The 24,351-nt window shown below is 38.7% G+C and overlaps 1 protein-coding gene across 2 annotated transcripts; it reads right to left on the minus strand.

The window, feature by feature from the left end:
• Window positions 1-218: 218 nt before the first annotated feature.
• Window positions 219-21,747, minus strand: LOC128698359 (uncharacterized). 2 transcript variants are annotated; one of them, XM_053790571.2, is made up of 7 exons: window positions 21,573-21,747; window positions 21,342-21,446; window positions 18,918-19,232; window positions 10,960-11,307; window positions 8,880-9,224; window positions 4,004-4,352; window positions 219-1,003 (listed from the first exon to the last, which is right to left on the minus strand). In XM_053790571.2, exons 1-6 carry the CDS (start codon window positions 21,718-21,720, stop codon window positions 4,213-4,215), a joined length of 1,401 nt encoding a protein of 466 aa, XP_053646546.2. In that variant the 5' UTR covers window positions 21,721-21,747; the 3' UTR covers window positions 219-1,003; window positions 4,004-4,212. The 2 variants fall into 2 exon arrangements, with proteins under 2 accessions (XP_053646546.2, XP_053646547.2); XM_053790572.2 differs by having other exon boundaries at window positions 219-1,018.
• Window positions 21,748-24,351: the final 2,604 nt, after the last annotated feature.

Here is a 24,351-nt window from a genome sequence, read left to right on the forward strand (position 1 = left end):
TAGGTGGGAAATGGCTGACATGTTAAAAAAAAAAAAGTATGTAAACTATTTGTATTTGTATAGAAGAGATACTCTCACATGTGACAATGGGTTATCTAGATCAAATATAAAAATTGCAGTTTGCATGCTCTTCAGATATGACTGCTTCCATCCTAAAAGCTTTCCAAAAATTCTATGTGAAATAGTGGCAACAGCCAACAATTTGATAAAAAGACTAATAAACAGAAGGACGTTTAATTATAAAAGTACACAATGCTTCTTTCACTTGTAGTAAGCTTTCTTGAGTGAATAAAGAAAATCAAAGACATTCTCATATGGTAGAGGAGGTAAGTTGGTCAGGTGAAGGTGAAGTGGCCAGTGCATTCAAGTGTGGAAGGGCTGGTAGGCCTACTGCAGTTCTCAGCTTCCTGAGAATGTTGATACACGGCTTGAGTTGTACAAGTGTGTTAGCCTGAGGTTTGTTCCTATTTGTGAGTATGATACAAGTGAGGAGACACTGCTAAACTGAAAGCCTCTCTGCTCTTGGGCTCTCTTCAACTGACAAAGTCAGCCCCTTCCTGGTCCACAAGATGCAAGATTGTGTTCTTGTGTACTACACAAGCAATTTTGTTGATATGACAGGTGTTTGCCAATGGAAGTCTTTGGGTTTCTCCCAGTTTTCCCAATATACTTTGTTGCAGCCTTTTGCAAGGATGCTGCACACATGTGGAATGCTAGTCCATCATTTAGTTTAGGTCCTGTGAAGTCCCTGAGAGTTTTTGTGGCAACTGGAAACCCATCTCATCTTCCGCAAGATTAAGGCTTGAGTAAAGGCTGTCCACTCATCATCAGCAAGGAAAACCCTGTTGAGGTGTCTTTCTCAACTTTATGTATTTGGAGGCTAGTGGCCTCAAGTTGGCAAGTGTTCATGTTGTTTGACAATTTTAGGGATCTGAAGGCTTTACCAATAGTTATGTAGGCAAGCTCATCGTTCAAGGACTTAGCATTGCACACTCTAAGGGCTCTGAAAATAAAAATACTGTATCATTATTAATTTAACTAATTTCTTAACATATTCTCTCTCACTAATACCTTCTTATTCAATATATACCAATATGCTCCCTTCGTTCGTCTCTAACATTTTTTTTTATTTTATTAACACATCGGCCATCTCCCACCAGGGCAGGGTGTACCGAAAAAGAAAATCTTTCACCATCATTCACTCCATCACTGTCTTGTCAGAGGTTAGGTTAGGTAAGGTTTGTCAGGACACAGAACAAGTGTTTCCTGACGCAGGTCAGAGGCATGCTTACGCCAACTATAAAACTGCAACATTAACCCTTTGACTGTCGCGGCCGTATATATACGTCTTACGAGGTACCGTGTTTGACGTATATATACTCATAAATTCTAGTGGCTTCAAATCAAGCAGGAGAAAGCTGGTAGGCTCACATGTGAGAGAATGGGTCTGTGTGGTCAGTGTGCACCATATAAAAAAAATCCTGGAGCACGCAGTGCATAATGAGAAAAAAAAAACTCCGACCGTTTTTTTTAATTAAAATGCCGACTTTGTGGTCTATTTTCGTATAGTATTTATGGTTGTATTCTCGTTTTCTTGGTCTCATTTGATAGAATGGAAAACATATTATAGAAATAGAGGTGATTTTGATTGATTTTACTATAAAAAGAACCTAGAAATGGAGCTCAAAGTAGGGGAAATGTTTGATTTTTGCCAATGTTCAAAAGTAAACAAATGATGCCATTGTCCAATAAATGTCCAACTAGCCATTCTAATATGCAGTCATGAATGGGTTGATGTTATTTATACAATTATTACAGTATTGCAGTAGTCTGCATAATAGTAAGTCTTCTATTTTTTGTTTGAATAAAAATTCAAAATAGAAAGCAAGAGTAATATCAGAGGGGCCTGGAGACATGACTGATGAACAAAGAAAATGTTATTTTAGAGCCAGGAATGTCTGCATTGTTCATTCTGGACCTTATTTTGAAATTGTCATATTTTTTAGTTTTCGTGAAATTGGCCAAATTGCAAATTTCTGACCACATTATTAGGTAGTTGAAATCGGTAAATGGGCAGTTTCTTGTACTCAATCGATAGAAAAAATGGAGTTCTAAAGAAATAGCTATGAGTTTGGGCGACTGGAACAATGGAATTAGCCGAAAATAGGGCTCAAAGTGGGCGAAATCGCCGATTTGTAAACAGCGCCGAGGTCGCTAACTTCACGAGAGCATAATTCCGTCAGTTTTCCATCAAATTTCGTTTTTTTGGTGTCATTACAATCGGGAAAAGATTCTCTATCATTTCATAAGAAAAAATAATTTTTTTTTTTTTAAATTTTGCGACACCAGGAGACACCTCAGGATTGGGGGTTGCGACAGTCAAAGGGTTAATACCCCTCCTTCAGAGTGCAGGCACTGTACTTACCATCTCCAGGACTCAAGTCTGGCCTGCCAGTTTCCCTGAATCCCTTCATAAATGTTACCTTGCTCACTCTCCAACAGCATGTCAAGTTCTAAAAACCATTTGCCTTCATTCGCTCCTATCTAACACGCTCACACATGCTTGCTGGAAGTCCAAGCCCCTCGCACACAAAACCTCCTTTACCCCCTCCCTCCAACCTTTTGTAGGCTGACCTCTACCCCGCCTTCCCTCCACTACAGGTTCATACACTCGTCATTCTATTTTGTTCCATCCTCTCTACATGTCTGAACCACCTCAACAACCCCTCCTCAGCCCCCTGGATAATAGTTTTGGTAATCCTGCACCTTCTTCTAATTTTCAAACTAGGGATTCTCTGCATTATATTCACACCACACATTGCTGTCAGACATGACATCTCCACTGCCTCCAGCCTTCTCCTTGTTGCAACATTCACCACCCATGCTTCATACCCATATAAGAGCATTGGTATAACTATGCTTTCAATACATTCCCCTCTTTTGAACAAATGCACTTTTTATTATTTTATTACACTGGCCATTTTCCACCAAGACAGGGTGATCAAAAAAAAAAAAAAAAAAAAAAAAAAAAAAAAAAAAAAAAAAAAAAAAAAAAATCACCATTAATATACCGGCGAATAAAAAAAAAACATTCATCTCACAGTCTTGTTGGACCATCCAGTAGTTAATTTGCATACATTTTGTAATATTTTCACCCTAAATAAATTTGCTTTTAATGTAATCTGCCTTCCATTATTTTTTCCATTCCCAACAATATACACGTTTTCCAACTTTCCAAACATGCAAGAGGGCACACAAGTTTGACAAATGGATGAACCAACTTAACTTGGCTTCTGGGTGTAATATGGACATTTTTAGACATTACTAATACACACCAATGTACCACCCTTTAATAAACAATATATGAATAAACATTTCAAAATATTTTATCACCAACATAAAGCATTAACTTAAACACACTGTGTACTCTATACTTTAAGCTGAATCCCCTCAAGGAAGGTTCCTTGATGCTGGTGAGGGGCTCTTGATCTTGGGAATTGGATCTGTGCTCCAGTTCCCTGAATTAAGCCTGAATACCTCCCACATCCACCCCACAGGTGCTGTATAATTCTACGAATTTAGCACTTCCCCTTGCTTATAATAATAATTTAAGCTAAATGATAAAAAAAATTATTTACCCTCTTAAGGAATAACTTCCCACAAACTGATGTTCAACTCTTACAGTGCCTTAGGTTAATGTTAGCCTCTCATCTCACTACTAACTACTACTACTAACTACTAACTACTACTACTAACAACTACTAACAACTACTAACTACTAACAACTACTAACTACTAACAACTACTAACAACTACCAACTACTACTACCAACTACTACTACCAACTACTACTACTACCAACTACTACTACTACCTACTACTACTACTACTACTCATGAACTTTAATTATCAAAGGTATTTTAAATATTTTTGCAACAAACTACTAACAATTTCAGCTTTCACATTAAGAGAAATAACTACACAAATTTTATTAATTTCTTACCTCTTTTCCTAAGCTGATTTTTGCTTCACTGCATTTAAGACTCTTAGTAAAAAAGTGATGCTCCAACTTACTCCAGCTTGTATCTACATATTTTACAATTCTTTCTTCAGATAACTTTTAAATGCACATTCCAACTTATTAAATTGAGAAAGGCCAGAATGATCCTCTGCTTTCACCATTACTTTTATTTTTCACTGTCAATAACACCATCACTCATTATTGCTGCACTGTAAGCCAGTCCAAACAGTGATGGTGGTAGCTGCATCTTCCATAGCTGTATTTTCTACTTTTGGGTTAACTGGATTAGAAATTTCCAAACTACATGGAAATTTTTCTCCTTGCTTTTCACCTGCAATGAAAAATTACATTAACACTGTATATTGTTCAAATAAGTTTAATCTAAAGTTTCTTTAGCTTACTGACTGTTTCTAATTCAAGAAGAAACAATGTACCCTCACCCACTCTCCAGTTGCCTTTGACCCTCTAAGCTACAACCTGTCCATCCTAGTTGTGGGATACATTAACTCTTAAACTGTCCAAATGTAGATTTACGTTCACATGCGTAGTGCTCCGACCTTGATTTTCCCCATTTGAAAGCATGTAAAAAAAATGCAGATCTACGTTCACATGCATAGTGCTCCAACCTTGATTTTTCCCATTTGAAACCATGTAAAAAAAAAAGTAGGTCTATGTTCACATGCGTAGTGCTCCGACCTTGATTTTCCCCATTTGAAAACATGTAAAAAAAAAAAAACATAGATCTACGTTCGGAGCTCCCCGCACGTGGACGTAGATCTACATTTGGATAGTTTAATGGTTCAATAACAGCTTCTCAAACACTTTCAGACACATTTAACATCCTAACAGCACTACCCATCTCACTTGCAGTGTACACTAATTTACCAGCTTCCAAAGCACAAAATATTCTTATACATATACAGTGGACCCTCGACCAATGATGGCATTGATTAACGATAAATCCGACTAACGATACATTTTAACACAAAAATTTTGCCTCAACTAGCGCTAAAAAACCCGACCAATGCTATTCGTTCCGTTCGAGACGCGTCCACTTTGGCCTGAGCGCGCCTCACTTGTCCCATGGGTGCCAGTGTTTACAAGCCAGCCAGCCACCGCTGTCACTTCCAAACATACAATTGGAACATTTCATATTATCACAGCGTTTGTAGTGATTGCACCTGCAAAATAAGTCACCATGGGCCCCAAGGAAGCTTCTAGTGCCAACCCTACAGCAAAAAGGGTGAGAATTACTATGGAGATGAAGAAAGAGATCATTGCTAAGTATGAAAGTGGAGTGCGTGTCTCCGAGCTGGTCAGGTTGTATAGTAAACCCCAGTCAACCATCGTTACTATTATGGGCAAGAAAACAGCAATCAAGGAAGCTGTTCTTGCCACAGGTGCAACTATGTTTTCGAAACTGAGATCGCAAGTGATAGAAGATGTTGAGAGACTCTTATTGGTGTGGATAAACGAAAAACAGATAGCAGGAGATAGCATCTCTCAAGCGATCATAAGTGAAAAGGCTAGGAAGTTGCATGATGATTTAATTAAAAAAATGCCAGCAACTAGTGGTGATGTGAGTGAATTTAAGGCCAGCAAAGGTTGGTTTGAGAGATTTAAGAAGCGTAGTGGCATTCATAGTGTGATAAGGCATGGTGAGGCTGCCAGTTCAGACCACAAAGCAGCTGAAAAATATGTGCAGGAATTCAAGGAGTACATAGACAGTGAAGGACTGAAACCTGAACAAGTGTTTAATTGTGATAAAACGACGAAACAGGCCTGTTTTGGAAGAAAATGCCAAGCAGGACGTGCATTACTCAGGAGGAAAAGGCACTTCCAGGACATAAGCCTATGAAAGACAGGCTTACTCTGTTGATGTGTGCCAATGCTAGTGGTGATTGCAAAGTGAAGCCTTTATTGGTGTATCACTCTGAAACTCCCAGAGTGTTCAGGAAAAACAATGTCCTCAAGGTTAATTTGTGTGTGCTGTGGAGGGCAAACAGTAAGGCATGGGTCACTAGGGACTTTTTCTATGACTGGTTACACCATGCATTTGCCTCCACTGTGAAAAATTACCTCCTGGAAAATAAATTGGACCTTAAGTGCCTCCTGGTATTAGACAATGCTCCTGGTCATCCTTCAGACTTGGCAGAGCTTCATTTAGGTGAAGTTTTTGCCTCCTAATACCACTCCTCTCCTGCAGCCCATGGACCAGCAGGTCATTTCCAACTTCAAAGGTGCTTTGTAGTGACCTCAGAAACTCAACTGACTCTAAGAGAGTTTTGGAGAGATCACTTTACCATCCTCAATTGTGTAAACATTATAGGTAAGGCTTGGGAGGGAGTGACTAAGAGGACCTTGAACTCTGCTTGGAAAAAACTGTGGCCAGAATGTGTAGACAAAAGGGATTTTGAAGGGTTTGAGGCTAACCCTGAGAATCCTATGCCAGTTGAGGAATCCACTGTGGCACTGGGGAAGTCCTTGGGGTTGGAGGTTAGTGGGGAGGATGTGGAAGAGTTGGTGGAGAAGGACAATGAAGAACTAACCACTGATGAGCTGCTAGATCATCTTCAACAGCAAGAGGCCAGACCTGAGGAAACTGCTTCGGAGGAGGGGATAGAGAAATTGAAGAAGTTGCCTACTTCTAAGATTAAGGAAATCTGTGCAATGTGGCTTAAAGTGCAAACCTTTATGGATGAAAATCACCCTGACACAGCTACTGCATGCCGTGTTGGCAACATGTACACTGACAATGTTGTGAAACACTTCAGAAATGTCATAAAGGAATGGGGGGTACAGGCCTCTATGGACAGATATGTGCGACAGAAGTCCAGTGACTCTGAAGCTGGTCCTAGTGGCATTAAAAGAACAAGGGAAGTAACCCCGGAAGACTTGCTACCTCAAGTCCTAATGGAAGGGGATTCCCCTTCTAAACACTAACACCATCCACACTCTCCCCTCCTCCCATCCCATCAATCATCACCAGATCTTCAATAAAGGTAAGTGTCATGTAACTGTGCATGTCTTCTTCAGTTTGTGTGTATTGAAATTAATGCTTCATGTGGTAAAAATTTTTTTTTCAATCCTTTGGGGTGTCAGGAACGGATTAATTTGATTTCCATTATTTCTTATGGGGAAAATTAACTCGACTAACGATAATTTCGATTAACGATGAGCTCTCAAGAACGGATTAATATCGTTGGTCGAGGGTCCACTGTATAACATCCTTCTTCATGGGGAAGTGGGGAAGAATCCTTCCTCCATAAGCCATGCGTGTCATAAGATGTGACTAAAATGCCGGGAGCAAGGAGCTAGTAATCCTTTCTTCTGTATAAATTACTAAATGCAAAAGTTCAAGTTACCCTGCCACAATGGGAGATGATTAGTATGTTGAAAAAAGACAAAAAACCTTCATGACGACAATATGTTGGATCACATTTATGGAATATAACACACTGTGGTAGTCCATTCACCATCAATCATTCCATTCTAACATGCTCACATATCTAGTGCTCAGCTTTTTAACAAAGCAGATCAAGAGAATATTAAACAGAACAGCAGCAGCAAGTTTATATTGGCCTTACAGCACTGAGCTCTTATGAAATTTTATCATAATAAGAAGTCTAGTTTGAAAACCATTACATATTTATGTGATTAAGATGTTCTGAAGACCACAAAATATTGTAAAACCAGAACATTATGATATCAGAGATCATACTATTGCATACTTAAAATGCTACCCTAATAGAAGACACCAAAATGTAGTCATCAATGACAACCTCATCAACTCGGCCTATCAACATAGGGGTGCCTCAGGACAGTTATTGGACCTCTGCTTATTCTTTATATACAAGAGTAACCTTCCCAATGCATCTCTCAATATCTACTTTGGATGACTACCAATAATCTCACTCTTCATACTGACAAGATCTATATGTCTGAAAACAAAAGTGCAAATGTGCAACTCAAAATAATGATTCACACATTGTAATACAAAATAAGGGACAATTCTTAGGTCTCTTACTTTGACAGCAATTTAAAATTCAACATCCACCTCCAGTACATAATCAAGGTCTCCAAAACAGTGGGCATCCTCTCTAAGATACATTACTATATACCTCAAACAGCATTACTTTATTAATCTCTAATCTATCCTTACCTCATCTATGGTATTTGTGCCTGGTGATCTACTACAGCTAATCACCTAAAGAAAATAACTGCTCAACAAAAAGCTGCAGTATGCATAATCGGCCGTCTCCCACCGAGGCAGGGTGACCCAAAAAGAAAATACAGTGGACCCCCGCCTAACGACCAGCTCCCAACTCGACCAATTATGGAAGTGTATTTTTGTAAGTGCTTTTGTAGGTGTATTTTTGGGGGTCTGAAACCGACTAATGTAATTCACAATATTTCTTATGGGAACAAATTCGGTCTATAACGGCACCCAAACAGACTTCTGGATTGAAATAATATTGTTAGGCGGGGGTCCACTGTACGTACTTTCATCATCATTCAACACTTTCACCTCACTCATACATAATCACTGTCTTTGTAGAGGCACTCAGATATGACAGTTTAAAAGTCCCTCCAAACTGTCAATATACCAGACCCCTCCTTTAAAGTGCAGGCATTGTACTTCCCATTTCCAGGGCTCAAGTCTGGCTAAATCTATAATAACCACGTCCCTTGTGACAATAATATCCTGCCCAATTTCATTAATTTCAGATTAAATCTATCATTATGCTTTTTTAGGATCATAAATCATTGCTTGTATTTCCTACTGGTACAAGTGATAGAATTATAAAATTCAAGAAAATGTTTCATAGCCCAGAAAATTGTTTCACTTATTTCTTACCTTGTTTTGGTGACTTTTCATTATCTTCAGAGTTAGGAAAAACATGATGCTCCATCTTACTCCAATTTGTATCAACATTTTTATTAGTTTCTTCTTCAGAGAACTCTTCTTTTGTAAATTCACATTCTGCTCCATCAAAGTGTGAGATATCGGAATAATCTGCCTCCTCTACTTTCAGGTTTTTAATACCACCATCACTGTTATTAGTTCTATTAATGCACTGGCCAGTCCAAACAGTAAGAGCTGGAGCAGAGTTTGCCTTAACTCTATTTTTAAAATAAACTTGAGATTGAACTGGACTAGAAAATCCCAAATCATGAGATATTTCTCCTTGCTTCTTTTCACCTGCAATGTAAAATTATATTTATAAAATGTATTATTTTCAAAGAACTTAAGCACAACATTTCTAAACTCTGACGTTTTCACACATACTAGCCATCTCCCACAGTGGCAGGGTGACCCAAAAAAGAAAAACTTTCACCATCATTCACACTATCATTGTCTTACCAGAGGCACACAGCTATGACAGTTTACATGTCCCTCTAAACAGCAAATGTTTGAAACCCTTCCTTTAACCCGCAAACGGTCCAAGCAGATCTACGTTCACATGTGTAGTGCTACAAAAGTAGATCTAAGTTTTTTTTACATATTTTCAAATATAACAAAAAAAAAAAAAGTAGATCAAAGTTTTTTTTCACATTTTTCAAAGGTAGAAAAACAAAAAGATGATCTACTTTTTTTACGTACTTTCAAATGTTGAAAAAACGTATATATACGTTTGGACCATTTACGGGTTAAAGTACATGCACTCTACCTCCCACCTCCAGGACTCAAGTCTTAGAATTATCCCATTCATATTACAAAAGGAAAACATCAACAAAGTTAAAGCAGATTCCTTCATAGTACAAAGCTGTTTTTACGAGGCATACAGCTTAAATTTTCTATTGTCATATCAAACAGATGTAAAAATCAAAGCACCATAAAATCCATTACAGATACCAAAATTCCTACTAAAGTGCCACGTCAGAAATTACCAGTGTAAAACAATCTGTAAAATTATGTATCTTCTTGGACAATAAATATTTTATTTACAGTGGACCCCCGCATAATGATCACCTCCCAATGCGACCAATTATGTAAGTGTATTTATGTAAGTGCGTTTGTACGTGTATGTTTGGGGGTCTGAAATGGACTAATCTACTTCACAATATTCCTTATGGGAACAAATTCGGTCAGTACTGGCACCTGAACATACTTCTGGAGTGAAAAAATATCGTTAACCGGGGGTCCACTGTATTTATTTAATAAGGCTACAACAAACCTTCAAGCTAATATTAGCCAAGTCTTTGAATGGGCCACAGAAAAGAATGATGTTCAGTGAAGATAAATATTAAATGATTGAGTTATGGAAAACTGAACAGGAATACAGTGGACCCCCGCTTAACGATCACCTCCCAATGCGACCAATTATGTAAATGTATTTATGTAAGTGCGTTTGTATGTGTATGTTTGGGGGTCTGAAATGGACTAATCTACTTCACAATATTCCTTATGGGAACAAATTCGGTCAGTACTGGCACCTGAACATACTTCTGGAATGAAAAAATATCGTTAACCGGGGGTCCACTGTACTTTAGTACAAACTGCAAGCAAACCAAAGTGGAAGAGGAATGCAACAGACCTAACCATAATTATATAAGATTTTAAATTCAAGAAATAACTGCAAAAATCAAATAAATTTGGGAATTACACTTCTTACTGAATGGAAAAGTTTACAGTGGTACTTAAAAAATAATAGAGTTTGTAAGTTTATGAACAATTTAATACTGTCCTTGGATTGATGCATACCCTAGATATCAGCCCCCTGCCTATTGTCTGACAATAGTGTTAGTTTCAGGTGGGGCCTAGAGTGCTTGGCTATTTTTCAGATGCTGGTGCCACACAATATCCCTTGTCTCAAATATTCTTGTTAAGTTTGTTACACCTGCACAGTTAAAAATACAGCATATACATTTTTTAATCTGATTAGGGATAATATATCATCATGCTTTCTTAGGAATGTAAATCCCTGATTTCTTACCTTGTTTTGATGACTTTTTATCTTTATGAGAGTTACAAAAAACAGGCTGTTCCACAATATTCAACTTTTTTTCTAAATTTATTTCAGTTTCTTCTTCTTCGTAGAACTCTTCTTTTGTAATTTCATTTTCTTCATCAAAATGAGAGAGATTAGAATAATTATGTGCTTGCTCCATTACTTTCAGGTTTTCAGTGCCATCATCAGTGTTATTACTACTACTTTTGTACTGTAAGCCTGTCCAAATAGTGCTAACTGGAGTAGAGTTCTCTACTGCTGCATTTTCAACTCGCAGTCGAACTGGATTCAAAATTTCCAAACCGTGCGATTTTTCTCCTTGCTTCCCTTCACCTGCAATGTAAAATCATATTAATACATATATATGTATGTGCAGATCAAGTGTTTACATTGAAGCATACATGTGAACAGTATCTAGATAAAGGTAGGGAAGTTTTTATTGCATTTATGGATTTAGAAAAGGCATATGATAGAGTGGATAGGGGAGTAATGTGGCAGATATTGCAAGTGTATGGAATAGGTGGTAAGTTATTAAATGCTGTAAAGAGTTTTTATGAGGATAGTGAGGCTCAGGTTAGGGTGTGTAGAAGAGAGGGAGAATACTTCCCGGTAAAAGTAGGTCTTAGACAGGGATGTGTAATGTCACCATGGTTGTTTAATATACAGTGGACCCCCGGTTAACGAACTTTTTTCATTCCAGTAGTATGTTCAGGTGCCAGTACTGACCGAATTTTTTCCCATAAGGAATATTGTGAAGTAGATTAGTCCATTTCAGACCCCCAAACATACACGTACAAATGCACTTACATAAATACACTTACATAATTGGTCGCATTTGGAGGTGATCGTTAAGCGGGGGTCCACTGTATTTATAGATGGGGTTGTAAAGGAAGTAAATGTTAGGGTGTTCGGGAGAGGGGTGGGATTAAATTATGGGGAATCAAATACAAAATGGGAATTGACACAGTTACTTTTTGCTGATGATACTGTGCTTATGGGAGATTCTAAAGAAAAATTGCAAAGGTTAGTGGATGAGTTTGGGAGTATGTGTAAAGGTAGAAAGTTGAAAGTGAACATAGAAAAGAGTAAGGTGATGAGGGTATCAAATGATTTAAAGAAAAATTGGATATCAAATTGGGGAGGAGGAGTATGGAAGAAGTGAATGTTTTCAGATACTTGGGAGTTAACGTGTCGGCGGATGGATTTATGAAGGATGAGGTTAATCATAGAATTGATGAGGGAAAAAAGGTGAGTGGTGCGTTGAGGTATATGTAGAGTCAAAAAACGTTATCTATGGAGGCAAAGAAGGGAATGTTATGAAAGTATAGTAGTACCAACACTGTTATATGAGTGTGAAGCTTGGGTTGTGAATGCTGCAGCGAGGAGGCGGTTGGAGGCAGTGGAGATGTCCTGTCTAAGGGCAATGTGTGGTGTAAATATTATGCAGAAAATTCAGAGTGTGGAAATTAGGAGAAGGTGTGGAGTTAATAAAAGTACTAGTCAGAGGGCTGAAGAGGGGTTGTTGAGGTGGTTTGGTCATTTAGAGAGAATGGATCAAAGTAGAATGACATGAAGAGCATTTAAATCTGTAGGAGAAGGAAGGCAGGGTAGGGGTCGTCCTTGAAAAGGTTGGAAGGAAGGGGTAAGGGAGGTTTTGTGGGCGAGGGGCTTGGACTTCCAGCAGGCATGCATGAGCGTGTTCGATAGGAGTGAATGGAGACGAATGGTATTTGGGATGGTGAAGGGATTCAGGGAAACCGGTTATTTTTATATAGCCGGACTTGAGTCCTGAAAATGGGAAGTACAATGCCTGCACTCTAAAGGAGGGGTTTTGAGATATTAGCAGTTTGGAGGGATACGTTGTGTATCTTTATACGTATATGCTTTTAAACTGTTGTGTTCTGAGCACCTCTGCAAAAACAGCAATTATGTGTGAGTGAGGTGAAAGTGTTGAATGATGATGAAAGTATTTTCTTTTTGGGGATTTTCTTTCTTTTTGGGTCACTCTGCCTCGGTGGGAGACGGTCGACTTGTTAAAAAAAAAAAATATATGTATTTATGGGATACGGCCGGTTTGTTGAAAAAAAAAAAAATTCTTCTTAGGTAGTAGTTTGGTAGACAGCAACCACCCAGGGAAGTACTACTGTCCAGCCAAGTGAGTGTAAAAAGGAAGCCTGTAATTGTTTTACATGATGGTAGGATTGCTGGTGTCTTTTGTCTGTCTCATAAACCTGCAAGATTTTAGGTATGTCCTGCTACTTCTACTTACACTTAAATCACACTACACATACATGTACAAGCATATATATACACACCCCTCTGGATTTTTTTCTACTTTCTTACTTTTTTTTTTTCAACAAGTTGGCTGTCTCCCACCAAGGCAGGGTGACCCAAAAAGAAAAAAAAACCCTAAAAAGAAAACACTTTCATCATCATCCAACACTTTCACCTCAATCATACATAATCACTGTAGAATTTTGGTGGTCGCTGCCACAACCTGGCCAGTATGACTGTAGTTCTTGTTTATTTCCTCTTGTCTTCATGGGGAAGCAGAACAGAATTCTTCCTCCGTAAGCCATGCGTGTTGTAAGAGGCGACTAAAATGCTGGGAGCAAGGGGCTAGTAACCCCTTCTCCTGTATACATTACTAAAGTTAAAAAGACAAACTTTTGTTTTTCATTTTGGGCCACCCTGCCTCGGTGGGATACTGCCAGTGCGTTAAAAGGAAGAAATCCCAGATAACAAGTTTACAGTAACATATATTAAGTTAGCAACAGAACTAGGCATTAAAAAGCAAGAAAAAGTAAATTACACACACATAGTACACTCATTACTTACCACAAAATATCTGTAGTCTTAATGTTGGGCGAGAGGTGAATAGTAATTATTGTAAGAAGTCGGGTGTAGTAGGTAAGCTAGCCCACCTGGCCACCCCACACACATGTAATATACTACAACATTTAAAGCACCCTACTGTGATAAAATGCATATACAGTACACTCATTACTTACCTTAAAATATTTGTAGTCTTAATGTAAGGTGAGAGGCGAGTAAACAAGATAAAAACGAATAAGCGAGAGAAAGAGGACAGAGTCTCAAAGTATGCAAACAAGCAGACAAAAGCATCTAGTTAAGGTTGATACATGTTTATTTCCATGTTTGTGAAGTTTATACCATAATACAAACACATTACATTGTGTACAAGTTGTCTCCACGTAGGTAAAGTAGAATAAATAAAGAGCAACACTCCCATTCTCATGTAACACACCATTTTTAGAAGGAATGAAACTGAGTGAAGGCATACAAAAGGAATAATTTTCTACAGCTACCCCCAGTAATACTATTGCGTACACATTGTCTTTGGTGCTGAACTATAGAAAACGTTATTCTTTCCGACACTCCGGCAAGACGACTGGAATAACATCTCATATTTATGTTAATTTATTCAACTGTGGGGTATATTTATTATGTTAATATGTTACATAGCATGTTTATTATATAATTTAAAAAAAATCATAGATGGATTAATCAAAATGTCTATATTAACGTAATATACATCATTTAATGCGTCTCAGAGTGATTATTATTGTGTGCTAACATCATTATTAATATGACGTTTTCAAGACTAATAAGACACTCTTAGTGATTTTAACATGTACCTGTATGCCAGCACAGTGTAAGTTTATTTAGATACAGGTATACACAAGTATAATTACCAGAGTACTATATATATAGTGTGAAATAATTTTAAAGCACTTGAAATTTTGGAAAGTTTCCAGACATAATGGAGAGACATGCTCACGAAGAATGTAAACACACTGGATGGCAACCAGTGACTATTAGAAAGTCAGGTGGGAGAGACATATAGAGTTTTTTAGTTACAATTTAAAATGTCCGTATTAGTGGAATGCCATAAAGCAAGGCCCTACTGCATATAAAAAAAAAATGCAGTAGCATCAACCTACAATTCCACAAAAGCCCCCAGTATACACAACTCCTGAAAAATGCCCAGATTCACCTCAGTCAATTCTCTCATCCTTGTCAAATACTCTAAGTCAGCCTAGAATAAACAAGATCCAGTACATCCCTTCCAGTGAACAAGACAGGATCAACTTTTCAGACAAGTACTGGTAAAAATATGTATTAAATATTGAATCTTTGTTATTTTATGGTTTAACATATACACATCACAGAAATTTTCATTTTTACTTTAACACACTAGTCATTGCCATTGACACCACCACCACACACAAAAAATAATTAACTGGCACTCATTCAATCACTGACTTGCCAGAAGCTTTCTGACATTACAGTTTGGATAGCTCTCCAAACATTACCACCCTTCCTTTAGAGTGTAGGCACTGCACTTCCCAGAGCCAGAACTTGTGTGTGACAAACCAGTTTTCCCTGAATCCCTTCAAAAATGTTACTTTGCTCATATTCCAACAGCACAGTGTCATAAAAACTGCATGCCTTCACTTACTCTTGTCTAACACATTCAACACAAGACTTATTATTCACACCACACATTGCCCTCAAACAAAATGTCTCCAATGCTTCTTGTACAATGTTAAAAACTGATGTCTCACAGCAATACAACAATGCTGGTGCCATTATACTCTGGTACATTTCCCTTTCTCGTCTCCATGGATAGTCTGTCTCCACAGATTCCTCAATGAACCATCCACCATTCACTTCCCCACCCCCCACTCTTTTATCAATTCTATAGTTCTTTCACAGACTCATCTTCCAACATGTCCACTCCCAAATATCTGAACACATTTACTGCCAAAGCATATCAATACCTTTACCTTTGATATTGTTAAAAGATAAAGAATCACACATAAAGTGGGAGTTGTCACAGTTGCTCTTTGCTGATGACACTGTGCTCTTGGGAGATTCTGAAGAGAAGTTGCAGAGATTGGTGGATGAATTTGGTAGGGTGTGCAAAAGAAGAAAATTAAAAGTGAATACAGGAAAGAGTAAGGTTATGAGGATAACAAAAAGATTAGGTGATGAAAGATTGGATATCAGATTGGAGGGAGAGAGTATGGAGGAGGTGAATGTATTCAGATATTTGGGAGTGGACGTGTCAGCGGATGGGTCTATGAAAGATGAGGTGAATCATAGAATTGATGAGGGGAAAAGGGTGAGTGGTGCACTTAGGAGTCTGTGGAGACAAAGAACTTTGTCCTTGGAGGCAAAGAGGGGAATGTATGAGAGTATAGTTTTACCAACGCTCTTATATGGGTGTGAAGCATGGGTGATGAATGTTGCAGCGAGGAGAAGGCTGGAGGCAGTGGAGATGTCATGTCTGAGGGCAATGTGTGGTGTGAATATAATGCAGAGAATTCGTAGTTTGGAAGTTAGGAGGAGGTGCGGGATTACCAAAACTGTTGTCCAGAGGGCTGAGGAAGGGTTGTTGAGGTGGTTCGGACATGTAGAGAGAATGGAGCGAAACAGAGTGACTTCAAGAGTGTATCAGTCTGTAGTGGAAGGAAGGCGGGGTAGGGGTCGGCCTAGGAAAGGTTGGAGGGAGGGGGTAAAGGAGGTTTTGTGTGCGAGGGGCTTGGACTTCCAGCAGGCATGCGTGAGCGTGTTTGATAGGAGTGAATGGAGACAAATGGTTTTTAATACTTGACGTGCTGTTGGAGTGTGAGCAAAGTAACATTTATGAAGGGGTTCAGGGAAACCGGCAGGCCGGACTTGAGTCCTGGAGATGGGAAGTACAGTGCCTGCACTCTGAAGGAGGGGTGTTAATGTTGCAGTTTAAAAACTGTAGTGTAAAGCACCCTTCTGGCAAGACAGTGATGGAGTGAATGATGGTGAAAGTTTTTCTTTTTCGGGCCACCCTGCCTTGGTGGGAATCGGCCAGTGTGATAAAAAAAAAAAAAAAAAAATACCTTTGAAGAATTTCGAGAGTATATCTACTCTCTGAGCCCAGCCATGGGCCAGGCTCGTCTGGTGCTCGCCTGGTCAACCAGGCTGTTGCTGCTGGAGGCCCGCTGCCCCACATATCCATTACAGCCTGGTTGATCTGGCACCTGGTGAAGATACTTGTCTAGTTGCCTCTTGAAGGCTTCAACACTTGTTCCAGCAGTGTTTCTGATATCTTCTGGCAAGATGTTGAAAAGTCTGGGACCCCGAATGTTGATACAGTGTTCCCTTATTGTTCCCACCGCACCCCTGCTCCTCACTGGGTTTATTTTACACTTCCTCCCATATCTCTCACTCCAGTATGTTGTTATGGCAGTGTGCAGATTTGGGACCAGGCCCTCGAGTACCTTCCAGGTATATATTATCATGTACCTCTCTCTCCTCCGCTCCAATGAGTACATGTTCAAGACTTGCAGGCGTTCCCAGTAGTTTAGGTGCTTTACTGGCTCAATGTGAGCCGTAAATGGGATTCCCACAAAGCAATGCGGGTGCCCCGATTTTTTGTTTATTGTGCACACTGACCATGCAGACCAATCCTCGTATATGTAGGCCTACCAGCCATCTCGCTCTAAATTTAAAGCTGGTAGAATTTTGGTGTAGATCTACGGCTTGGACCCTGGCTTCAAAGCCGTAGATCTACGGGATGGACCCTGAAAGGGTTAATCCCCGAAAAGTGAATAAATTAGCAGTTTATTTCATATTCAATATATATTTTATTTATTTTCTATGTGCAGTATAAAAATGTAGTTTACATGTAATAAAATAATGTTAAGCACAAAAATCCATTAGCATGCACGTGCATTTCGAACAGACTAAACCTAAGGCTTAGACTATATAATGGTGCAATTTTAAGTAGGAGTGTGAGCAGGGTAATATTTACAAAGGGATTCAAAGAAACAAGCAGGCCAGACTTGAGTCCTGGAGATGGGAAGTACAGTGCTTGCACTCTGAAGGAGGGGTGTTAATGTTGCAGTTTTAAAACTGTAGTGTAAGTGTGCCTCTGGCAAGACAGTGATGGTGTGAATGATGGTGAAAGTTTTTCTTTTTCGGGTCACCCTGCCTTGGTGGGAAACAGCCAATGTGTTAATAATAAAAAAAAATTACAAAAAACAGAGGTAGCAAAAATAGTACAAATTTAAGTATGTATTACTACTCTAAACTGATTCAGGCTATGGAATGGTTTTATAATATATGGTGAAGAGACAATCATTACCATATCACTTAGGTGACAGACAAGAGAATCATGACCTTGGATATGGGAATAGTTTTACTCTGACTACCAGATACCAGCAGTTGCTCTGCTCAAATTTCACCTCACCTCTGTATTAGAGATCAACCACTGCCCAAGAAGTTCAAAACTTATTCTGGCTGCCAGAATGGAGTTCAACTTACGAATTATATAAGTTTAACTGCGAATCACTCGTCAGACATGACCTAAATGACTAAAGGATTACGGATATTTGTGTTTACTTAATATGTATTATTATTATTATAATCAAGGGGAAGCGCTAAACCCGTAGGATTATACAGCGCCTGTGGGGGGGATGTACTACTTAATATGTAGTCGAGCAATTTTAAAATGAGTGACATATGCACAAATAAGAGAAGTATGCATTTGGTGACTGAAAAATAAGCAAGGTGACTCTGCTGACTGCAGTAAGTCATCTCTGCTATTTACCATAATAACACAAAAGAATTAAAACGAACATTCCTATCTTTAATCTACACACACAAGTCATCAATCATCAAAATTAAGATTTTTGAATACTAAAATTCTTTATTAATGTACATATGAAATATAAAATAGGAAAGATTTCAGTATTATATGAAAAATTATCTAATATCTGCAGGGGTCAGGATTCTCATAGCCTCCAGGAACCTAACTCACAAATTTCAGGGTTCAACTGTAAAGATATTCGAACATAATCCACTGTTTTACTTTGTTAAAGTCTTAAATCAACACCTGTAACTACTACCAGTACGAAATAATTTTGTTTACTTCTTACCTCTTTTGGGTGGCTTTTCTTCATCATCTCTATGAGAGTTGGCAGAAACGTGTTTCAATTTATTCAAGCTCACACTTCCATTTTTCATAGTTTCTTCGCATTCTTTTCTAAATTCAGTTGCTATTCTCTTAGGGTGAGAAAGGCCAAGATGATCATTTGCTCTTTCAATACCATTTTTATTGTTTTTATTGTTCTGTAGGCCAGTCCAAACACTGAAGATGGGAGCAGGGTCTTCTATAGTTATATCTTCACTTTGAAGATTAAATGGAGTGGATATTTTCACATCATACTGTAAATTTTCTCCTTTCTCTTCACCTGCAATTTAAAATTATAGAATTATTAATGTATTCTTCAAAAAACTAATGTGCAGTATAAATTTTCTTCAAGTGTCTGTTTTCCACCTAGGCCAAGTGACCTAAAGAAATCTTTCACTCTTATCTCTAGCAACTTCTGACTTGCTTAAACAACCTTTCCCTCCCATTTTACATACACTATCCAGCAAACATTATATACTAAGCTTCCAAAACTCAAGTACAGTGGGTGCTCAATTACCTATCAGACAATTATCCAAAAGTTACAATGGAATGGCTGAACCTCTCTAGTTTTGCATGATAAATAATGCTAAAATGGCAACTTCAAAACACTGCTTTAAAGAGCTGCCTTATTTTATTAAGACTAACTTCATCCCTTTTCATGAGATGCCCATATGTTCTATAATGTACTGCATATTCACACCAGGACCAAGATTATTATAATCATAAGGATCATACACTGCTGAACCAGGACCAAGTGAGGCACAAGCACTGGATTCCTTGTATGAGTACATACCTGTAGCCTAAGGATTGCCAGCCTACAGTTCCTCAGAGTGTAACTACATTATCTGAGGGTTCAACCCCCTACAATTCTCACCAGTACCCACTGCATCATCAACAATGCCAAACTGAGTGCAGTCACCAGATATGCTGTCCTTCTTATTAGCAACATAGCCAGTAACTAGAGTAATAGCTGATGAACTCTCAAAGCAGCCATAACGACTCTGAAAAAGGCTAACCAGGCCATTTAATACCTGTGTACAGAATCCTTTACAAGAGGTGCAATAAAGTAATGCACAGTAAACTGTATATACACGAAACAGAGCCCTTGATCAATAAATTAAGGAACAGAGCTGTAGTGATAGAAAAAAATTGCTCCTTATCCTGTTTCACATGAAAAAATATAACTTTGAAAGCCAAAACAAAAGGAGCTATAAAAGGTATTAATATTACTGTTAATATTTTGTCATTTTCCCCTAAATTTTGATGACTTCTTGCATGTGCCTGAGTCTGAACTCTGCTAAAGATAAAAAATAAGCAATATCCATAGTGACATACATCATCAGTTCCTCTTTCAGCTTTGAGACAGACAAGGTTTCTCGCTTCTGAATGTCTTTCTTCACATTGTGCCATGCATTTTCTATCAGATTTAAGTCTGGGCTATCTACCAGGCCAATCATACACAACAATGTTATCAATAAATCCCTTTTTAACTATACTCAAATAAAATGCACAAAGGAGACAAACTTATAACAACATTTCAGTCGGACTTGGGGTTCAATTGGACCATTAACTAAGTCACACAGAAGCACAAAGGGAAGGGAGCCAGAATATATGGCTCTGTCCCAGAAGGTGCCTTCCTTTCTCATTACACTTTCAAATGCTCCAAACAGAACACTCGTGACCTGACCTGATCTCCATCTCCTCCTCTCCTTACCTCTTCTCCTTTCCTATATTTTCTTTACCTTTCCTATTTTCTGCCTAGGTGGGTTATGTCCTATGGAATTTAGTTCCACTGGGATATGGTCCTACCATCGTGGGCCACTAGCTCTCCTGGAATGCTCTTTTCTCTTTATCTTTGACTACCTCCACTATTACTATCTCTTTGCTAAGTCTCCACTTTCTTCCCCTTTTTTTCCACTGCCACTTCTACCTTCTTATTGCCACTTCTATCACTGTTGCACTACTTTTTCCACTACCACTTCTACCTACTTATTGCCCCTTCTATCACTGTTGCACTACTTTTTCCACTACCACTTCCACCACTATTACTACCACTACCAATTTAATACTATTCCTCCCCACGTTACACTTCTCCCATCCCTACCCCCACTCATGTTTATATTCTGGCTCCTTTCCCTTCACACTTGTGTAACTGGTTAATGGTCCAACTTGCATTGAAATGTTATCATAACTTTCAGTCTCCTACATGTGAGTTGTGTGTGCTGCTCCTTTTTATTCTTTAGAAGACACCTCCAGAAAACATTTAGATGACGTGTAGCATCAAGTATGCAATATGTATCTGGACACCTTTGTTGTTTATCATCACAGGCACTGTGGGAGAGATCACATAAAAACATTCAAAATACTGCACAGACTACAAATATCTTACCAAGGTTACACTCATGTAACAAGAGATTGTCCATCACCAGTTCACATTTGTAACACACAAACTCCCCATAAGGAATGAAAGAGCATCCTGGACACGCACATTCTCCTGGAAGAAATAATTCACGTTATTTAGGGAAAAAATACACAAGGAAAAATGTCTTCTCCAAAAATATTGATTTCACACATTAAAAAATATATAAACAACATAAACCACTGCTAGTTATTAGCTTACCATCTAGACAATAGATTAGCCCACATGATCGACATTTATTATCTAGATGAGAAAATCTGATTCCTTCTTCTTTAACACACGATGAACACATGACAGCACACCTTGTCTCATCAACGTACCTCATTTCACAGCGGTCGCAGACCAGCATTATTCTGTGTAGGAGACTCAAATGTTAACATCTGTGAAAACTTTTGTTCTGACAGTTTTGAAACTTCAACAAAAACATTCACAAGTAAATGAACATTCTCGGCCTAGTAACATTATGAGTTTGGTATTATGAACCACCACCTTCACATTTGATATATCCTAGAATTTCTAGTTTTTTCTACTCGGAGAGAAAAGCCCAGCCCTGGGCTAGACTGGTATGGTGCTTCCCTGGTTAACCAAGTTGTTACTGCTGGCTTGCTGGCACACACATCCATCACAGCCTGGTTTATCTGGCACTTGGGGGAGATACTTGGCCAGTTTTCTCTTGACTTTTGCACTTGTCCCAGCAGTGTTTCTGGTAAAATCTTAAACAATTTGTGACCACGGATATTGATGCAATGTTCATGTTGTGCCCAAAGTGCCCTGGCCCTTCACTGGGTTTATTTTACACTTCCTCCCATATCTCTCACTCCAGTTGAGTTATGGCAGTGTGCAGGTCTGGGACCAAGCCCTCAAATACTACTCTCCACATATACAGTAGACCTTTACCTTTCATGCCTTCACCTACTACATTTCCACCTATTCACAATTCATTTTTTTTTTGCATATTTCCACCTTTCACGGTAGTTCTAACATCCAGCAGGAAAAAAGTAGCGGCTACGATTTGATATGCTGTTGGGATGTAAGTAAGGCAATGTTTATGAAAAGGGCTCATTTGAATTGCAATGTCTGTGCACATATATCAGGATAGCTATTGAATGAGTGATGGTCAACATTTAAACCAATCACTGTCTGCCCATGGAAGACTTAGGTCTCGAGATACTCCCCAGATAGGGAGCCAAGGCCGGGTCACCACTACTTGGAAAAGACCTGGGCCGGGAGAATACCGGTGTATAAGAAAAAAAAAAATCACTGTCTCTTACATAGATTTAAATTACTGACACCAGTGACATAAGTAAATTTGTGGTTTAAGCACAGCACCCTCAAACATGCTGTGAGTGGTAAATTTTGGCCAAGATATACATGTATAAGATTGGGTGTGTGTGGCTTGTATTTACAGAATAAAAAATCTGCCCTATGTGGTGTATGATGGGAAAAGCAAACCTCTGACTGTGTTTGGTTTGAAGTAACAGTTTTGGAGAGAATGGTTCTCATGCTTTTATTGGCTGTTTTTTGGGGGTTATCCCATGTAATTTACACTATGATAATTGTACTTGTGTACCTGATTATTATTATAATCAAGGGGGAAACGCTAAACCCGTAGGATTATACAGCGCCCAGGGGGGGGATGTGGAAGGCATTCAGGCTTAATTCGGGGAACTGAAGCACAGATCCAATTCCCTAAATCAAGAGCCCCTCACCAACATCAAGGAACCTTCCATGAGGGGTTGTGTACCTGAGCTTAAATAAACTTACTGAAACAAAGCTCAAAGTAGCAAAAACATCTGATTTTTGAAGATTTTCCTGTAGAAAGGTAATGCTGCCTACCCCTACCCCTACCCTGGTCTGTTCTATGGATTTTTACTAAGTTTACTTCAGTTATTGAGAATGCCTTAAACCATGACCAATCATTCCTGGTAAGCTTACCTGAAGTGCATTCCATGCTAATTGCTTTCTTTTTTGCCTACCAGTGTTTTATTATATGTAAACTACATTGTTTTTGTAATGCATAAAACATAAAAATTCGTATTTGTAAGAAATAGAGCAAAACTTTTTTTTCTTTTTTTTTTGCTTGATGGATTTAAAATGGAGGACCTGAGGACATGATTAATGCACAGAGTAAAGATTGCTTCAGTTGCTGGAATGCAGTTTTTACTTCAGATTCTATTTTTAAATTGGAATTTGTTGAATTTTGTGTAAAACTGACCAAATTATACATTGTGTTTCTGATAGCTGAATGGCAGTTTCTTGTGCTCATTCAACAGAACAGATGGTATACCAGTGAAATAGCTAAGAATTTGGTTGAACTGAACAATGGAATTAGCTTAAAATAGGACTATAAGTGGACAAAATTATCGATGTGTATATTTCACTAAGACCATCAGCCTTGTGCTGGCAAAATTCTTTAAATTTTCAGTAATATTTCATAATTTCAGTGCCATTGCCTCCGGAAAAAAATTCTCAGCGATTTAAGAACGCTTTCTTTAAATACTGTCATTGCCAACAGTTAATTTCTTGGATCCCTACAGTGAAAGGGTTAATTTTTTTGGATCACTTTACCTTTGTGGAAGATGGCAATGCAAAATGCCCCCAATAAAAAGTAGGGGCGCCATTGGTACACTAAGAGAAAACACCATAAGTGTCCGGGGCCCAAAACTGTTCAACAGCCTCCCATCAAGCATTAGGGGAATTGCCAATAAACCCCTGGCTGCCTTCAAGAGAGAGCTGGACAGATACCTAAAGTCAGTGCCGGATCAGCCGGGCTGTGGCTCGTATGTTGGACTGCGTGCGGCCAGCAGTAACAGCCTAGTTGATCAGGCCCTGATCCATCGGGAGGCCTGGTCATGGACCGGGCCGCGGGGGCGTTGATCCCCGGAATAACCTCCAGGTAACCTCCAGGTATCCAGGTATGTGAAAAAATTTAAGGGAAAACTCTAAAGGATTACACATTTAATCAGAGTAAGGGGAGGAT

Source organism: Cherax quadricarinatus, unplaced genomic scaffold (assembly GCF_038502225.1).
Source record: "Cherax quadricarinatus isolate ZL_2023a unplaced genomic scaffold, ASM3850222v1 Contig2394, whole genome shotgun sequence".
NCBI classification, from domain to species: domain Eukaryota; kingdom Metazoa; phylum Arthropoda; class Malacostraca; order Decapoda; family Parastacidae; genus Cherax; species Cherax quadricarinatus.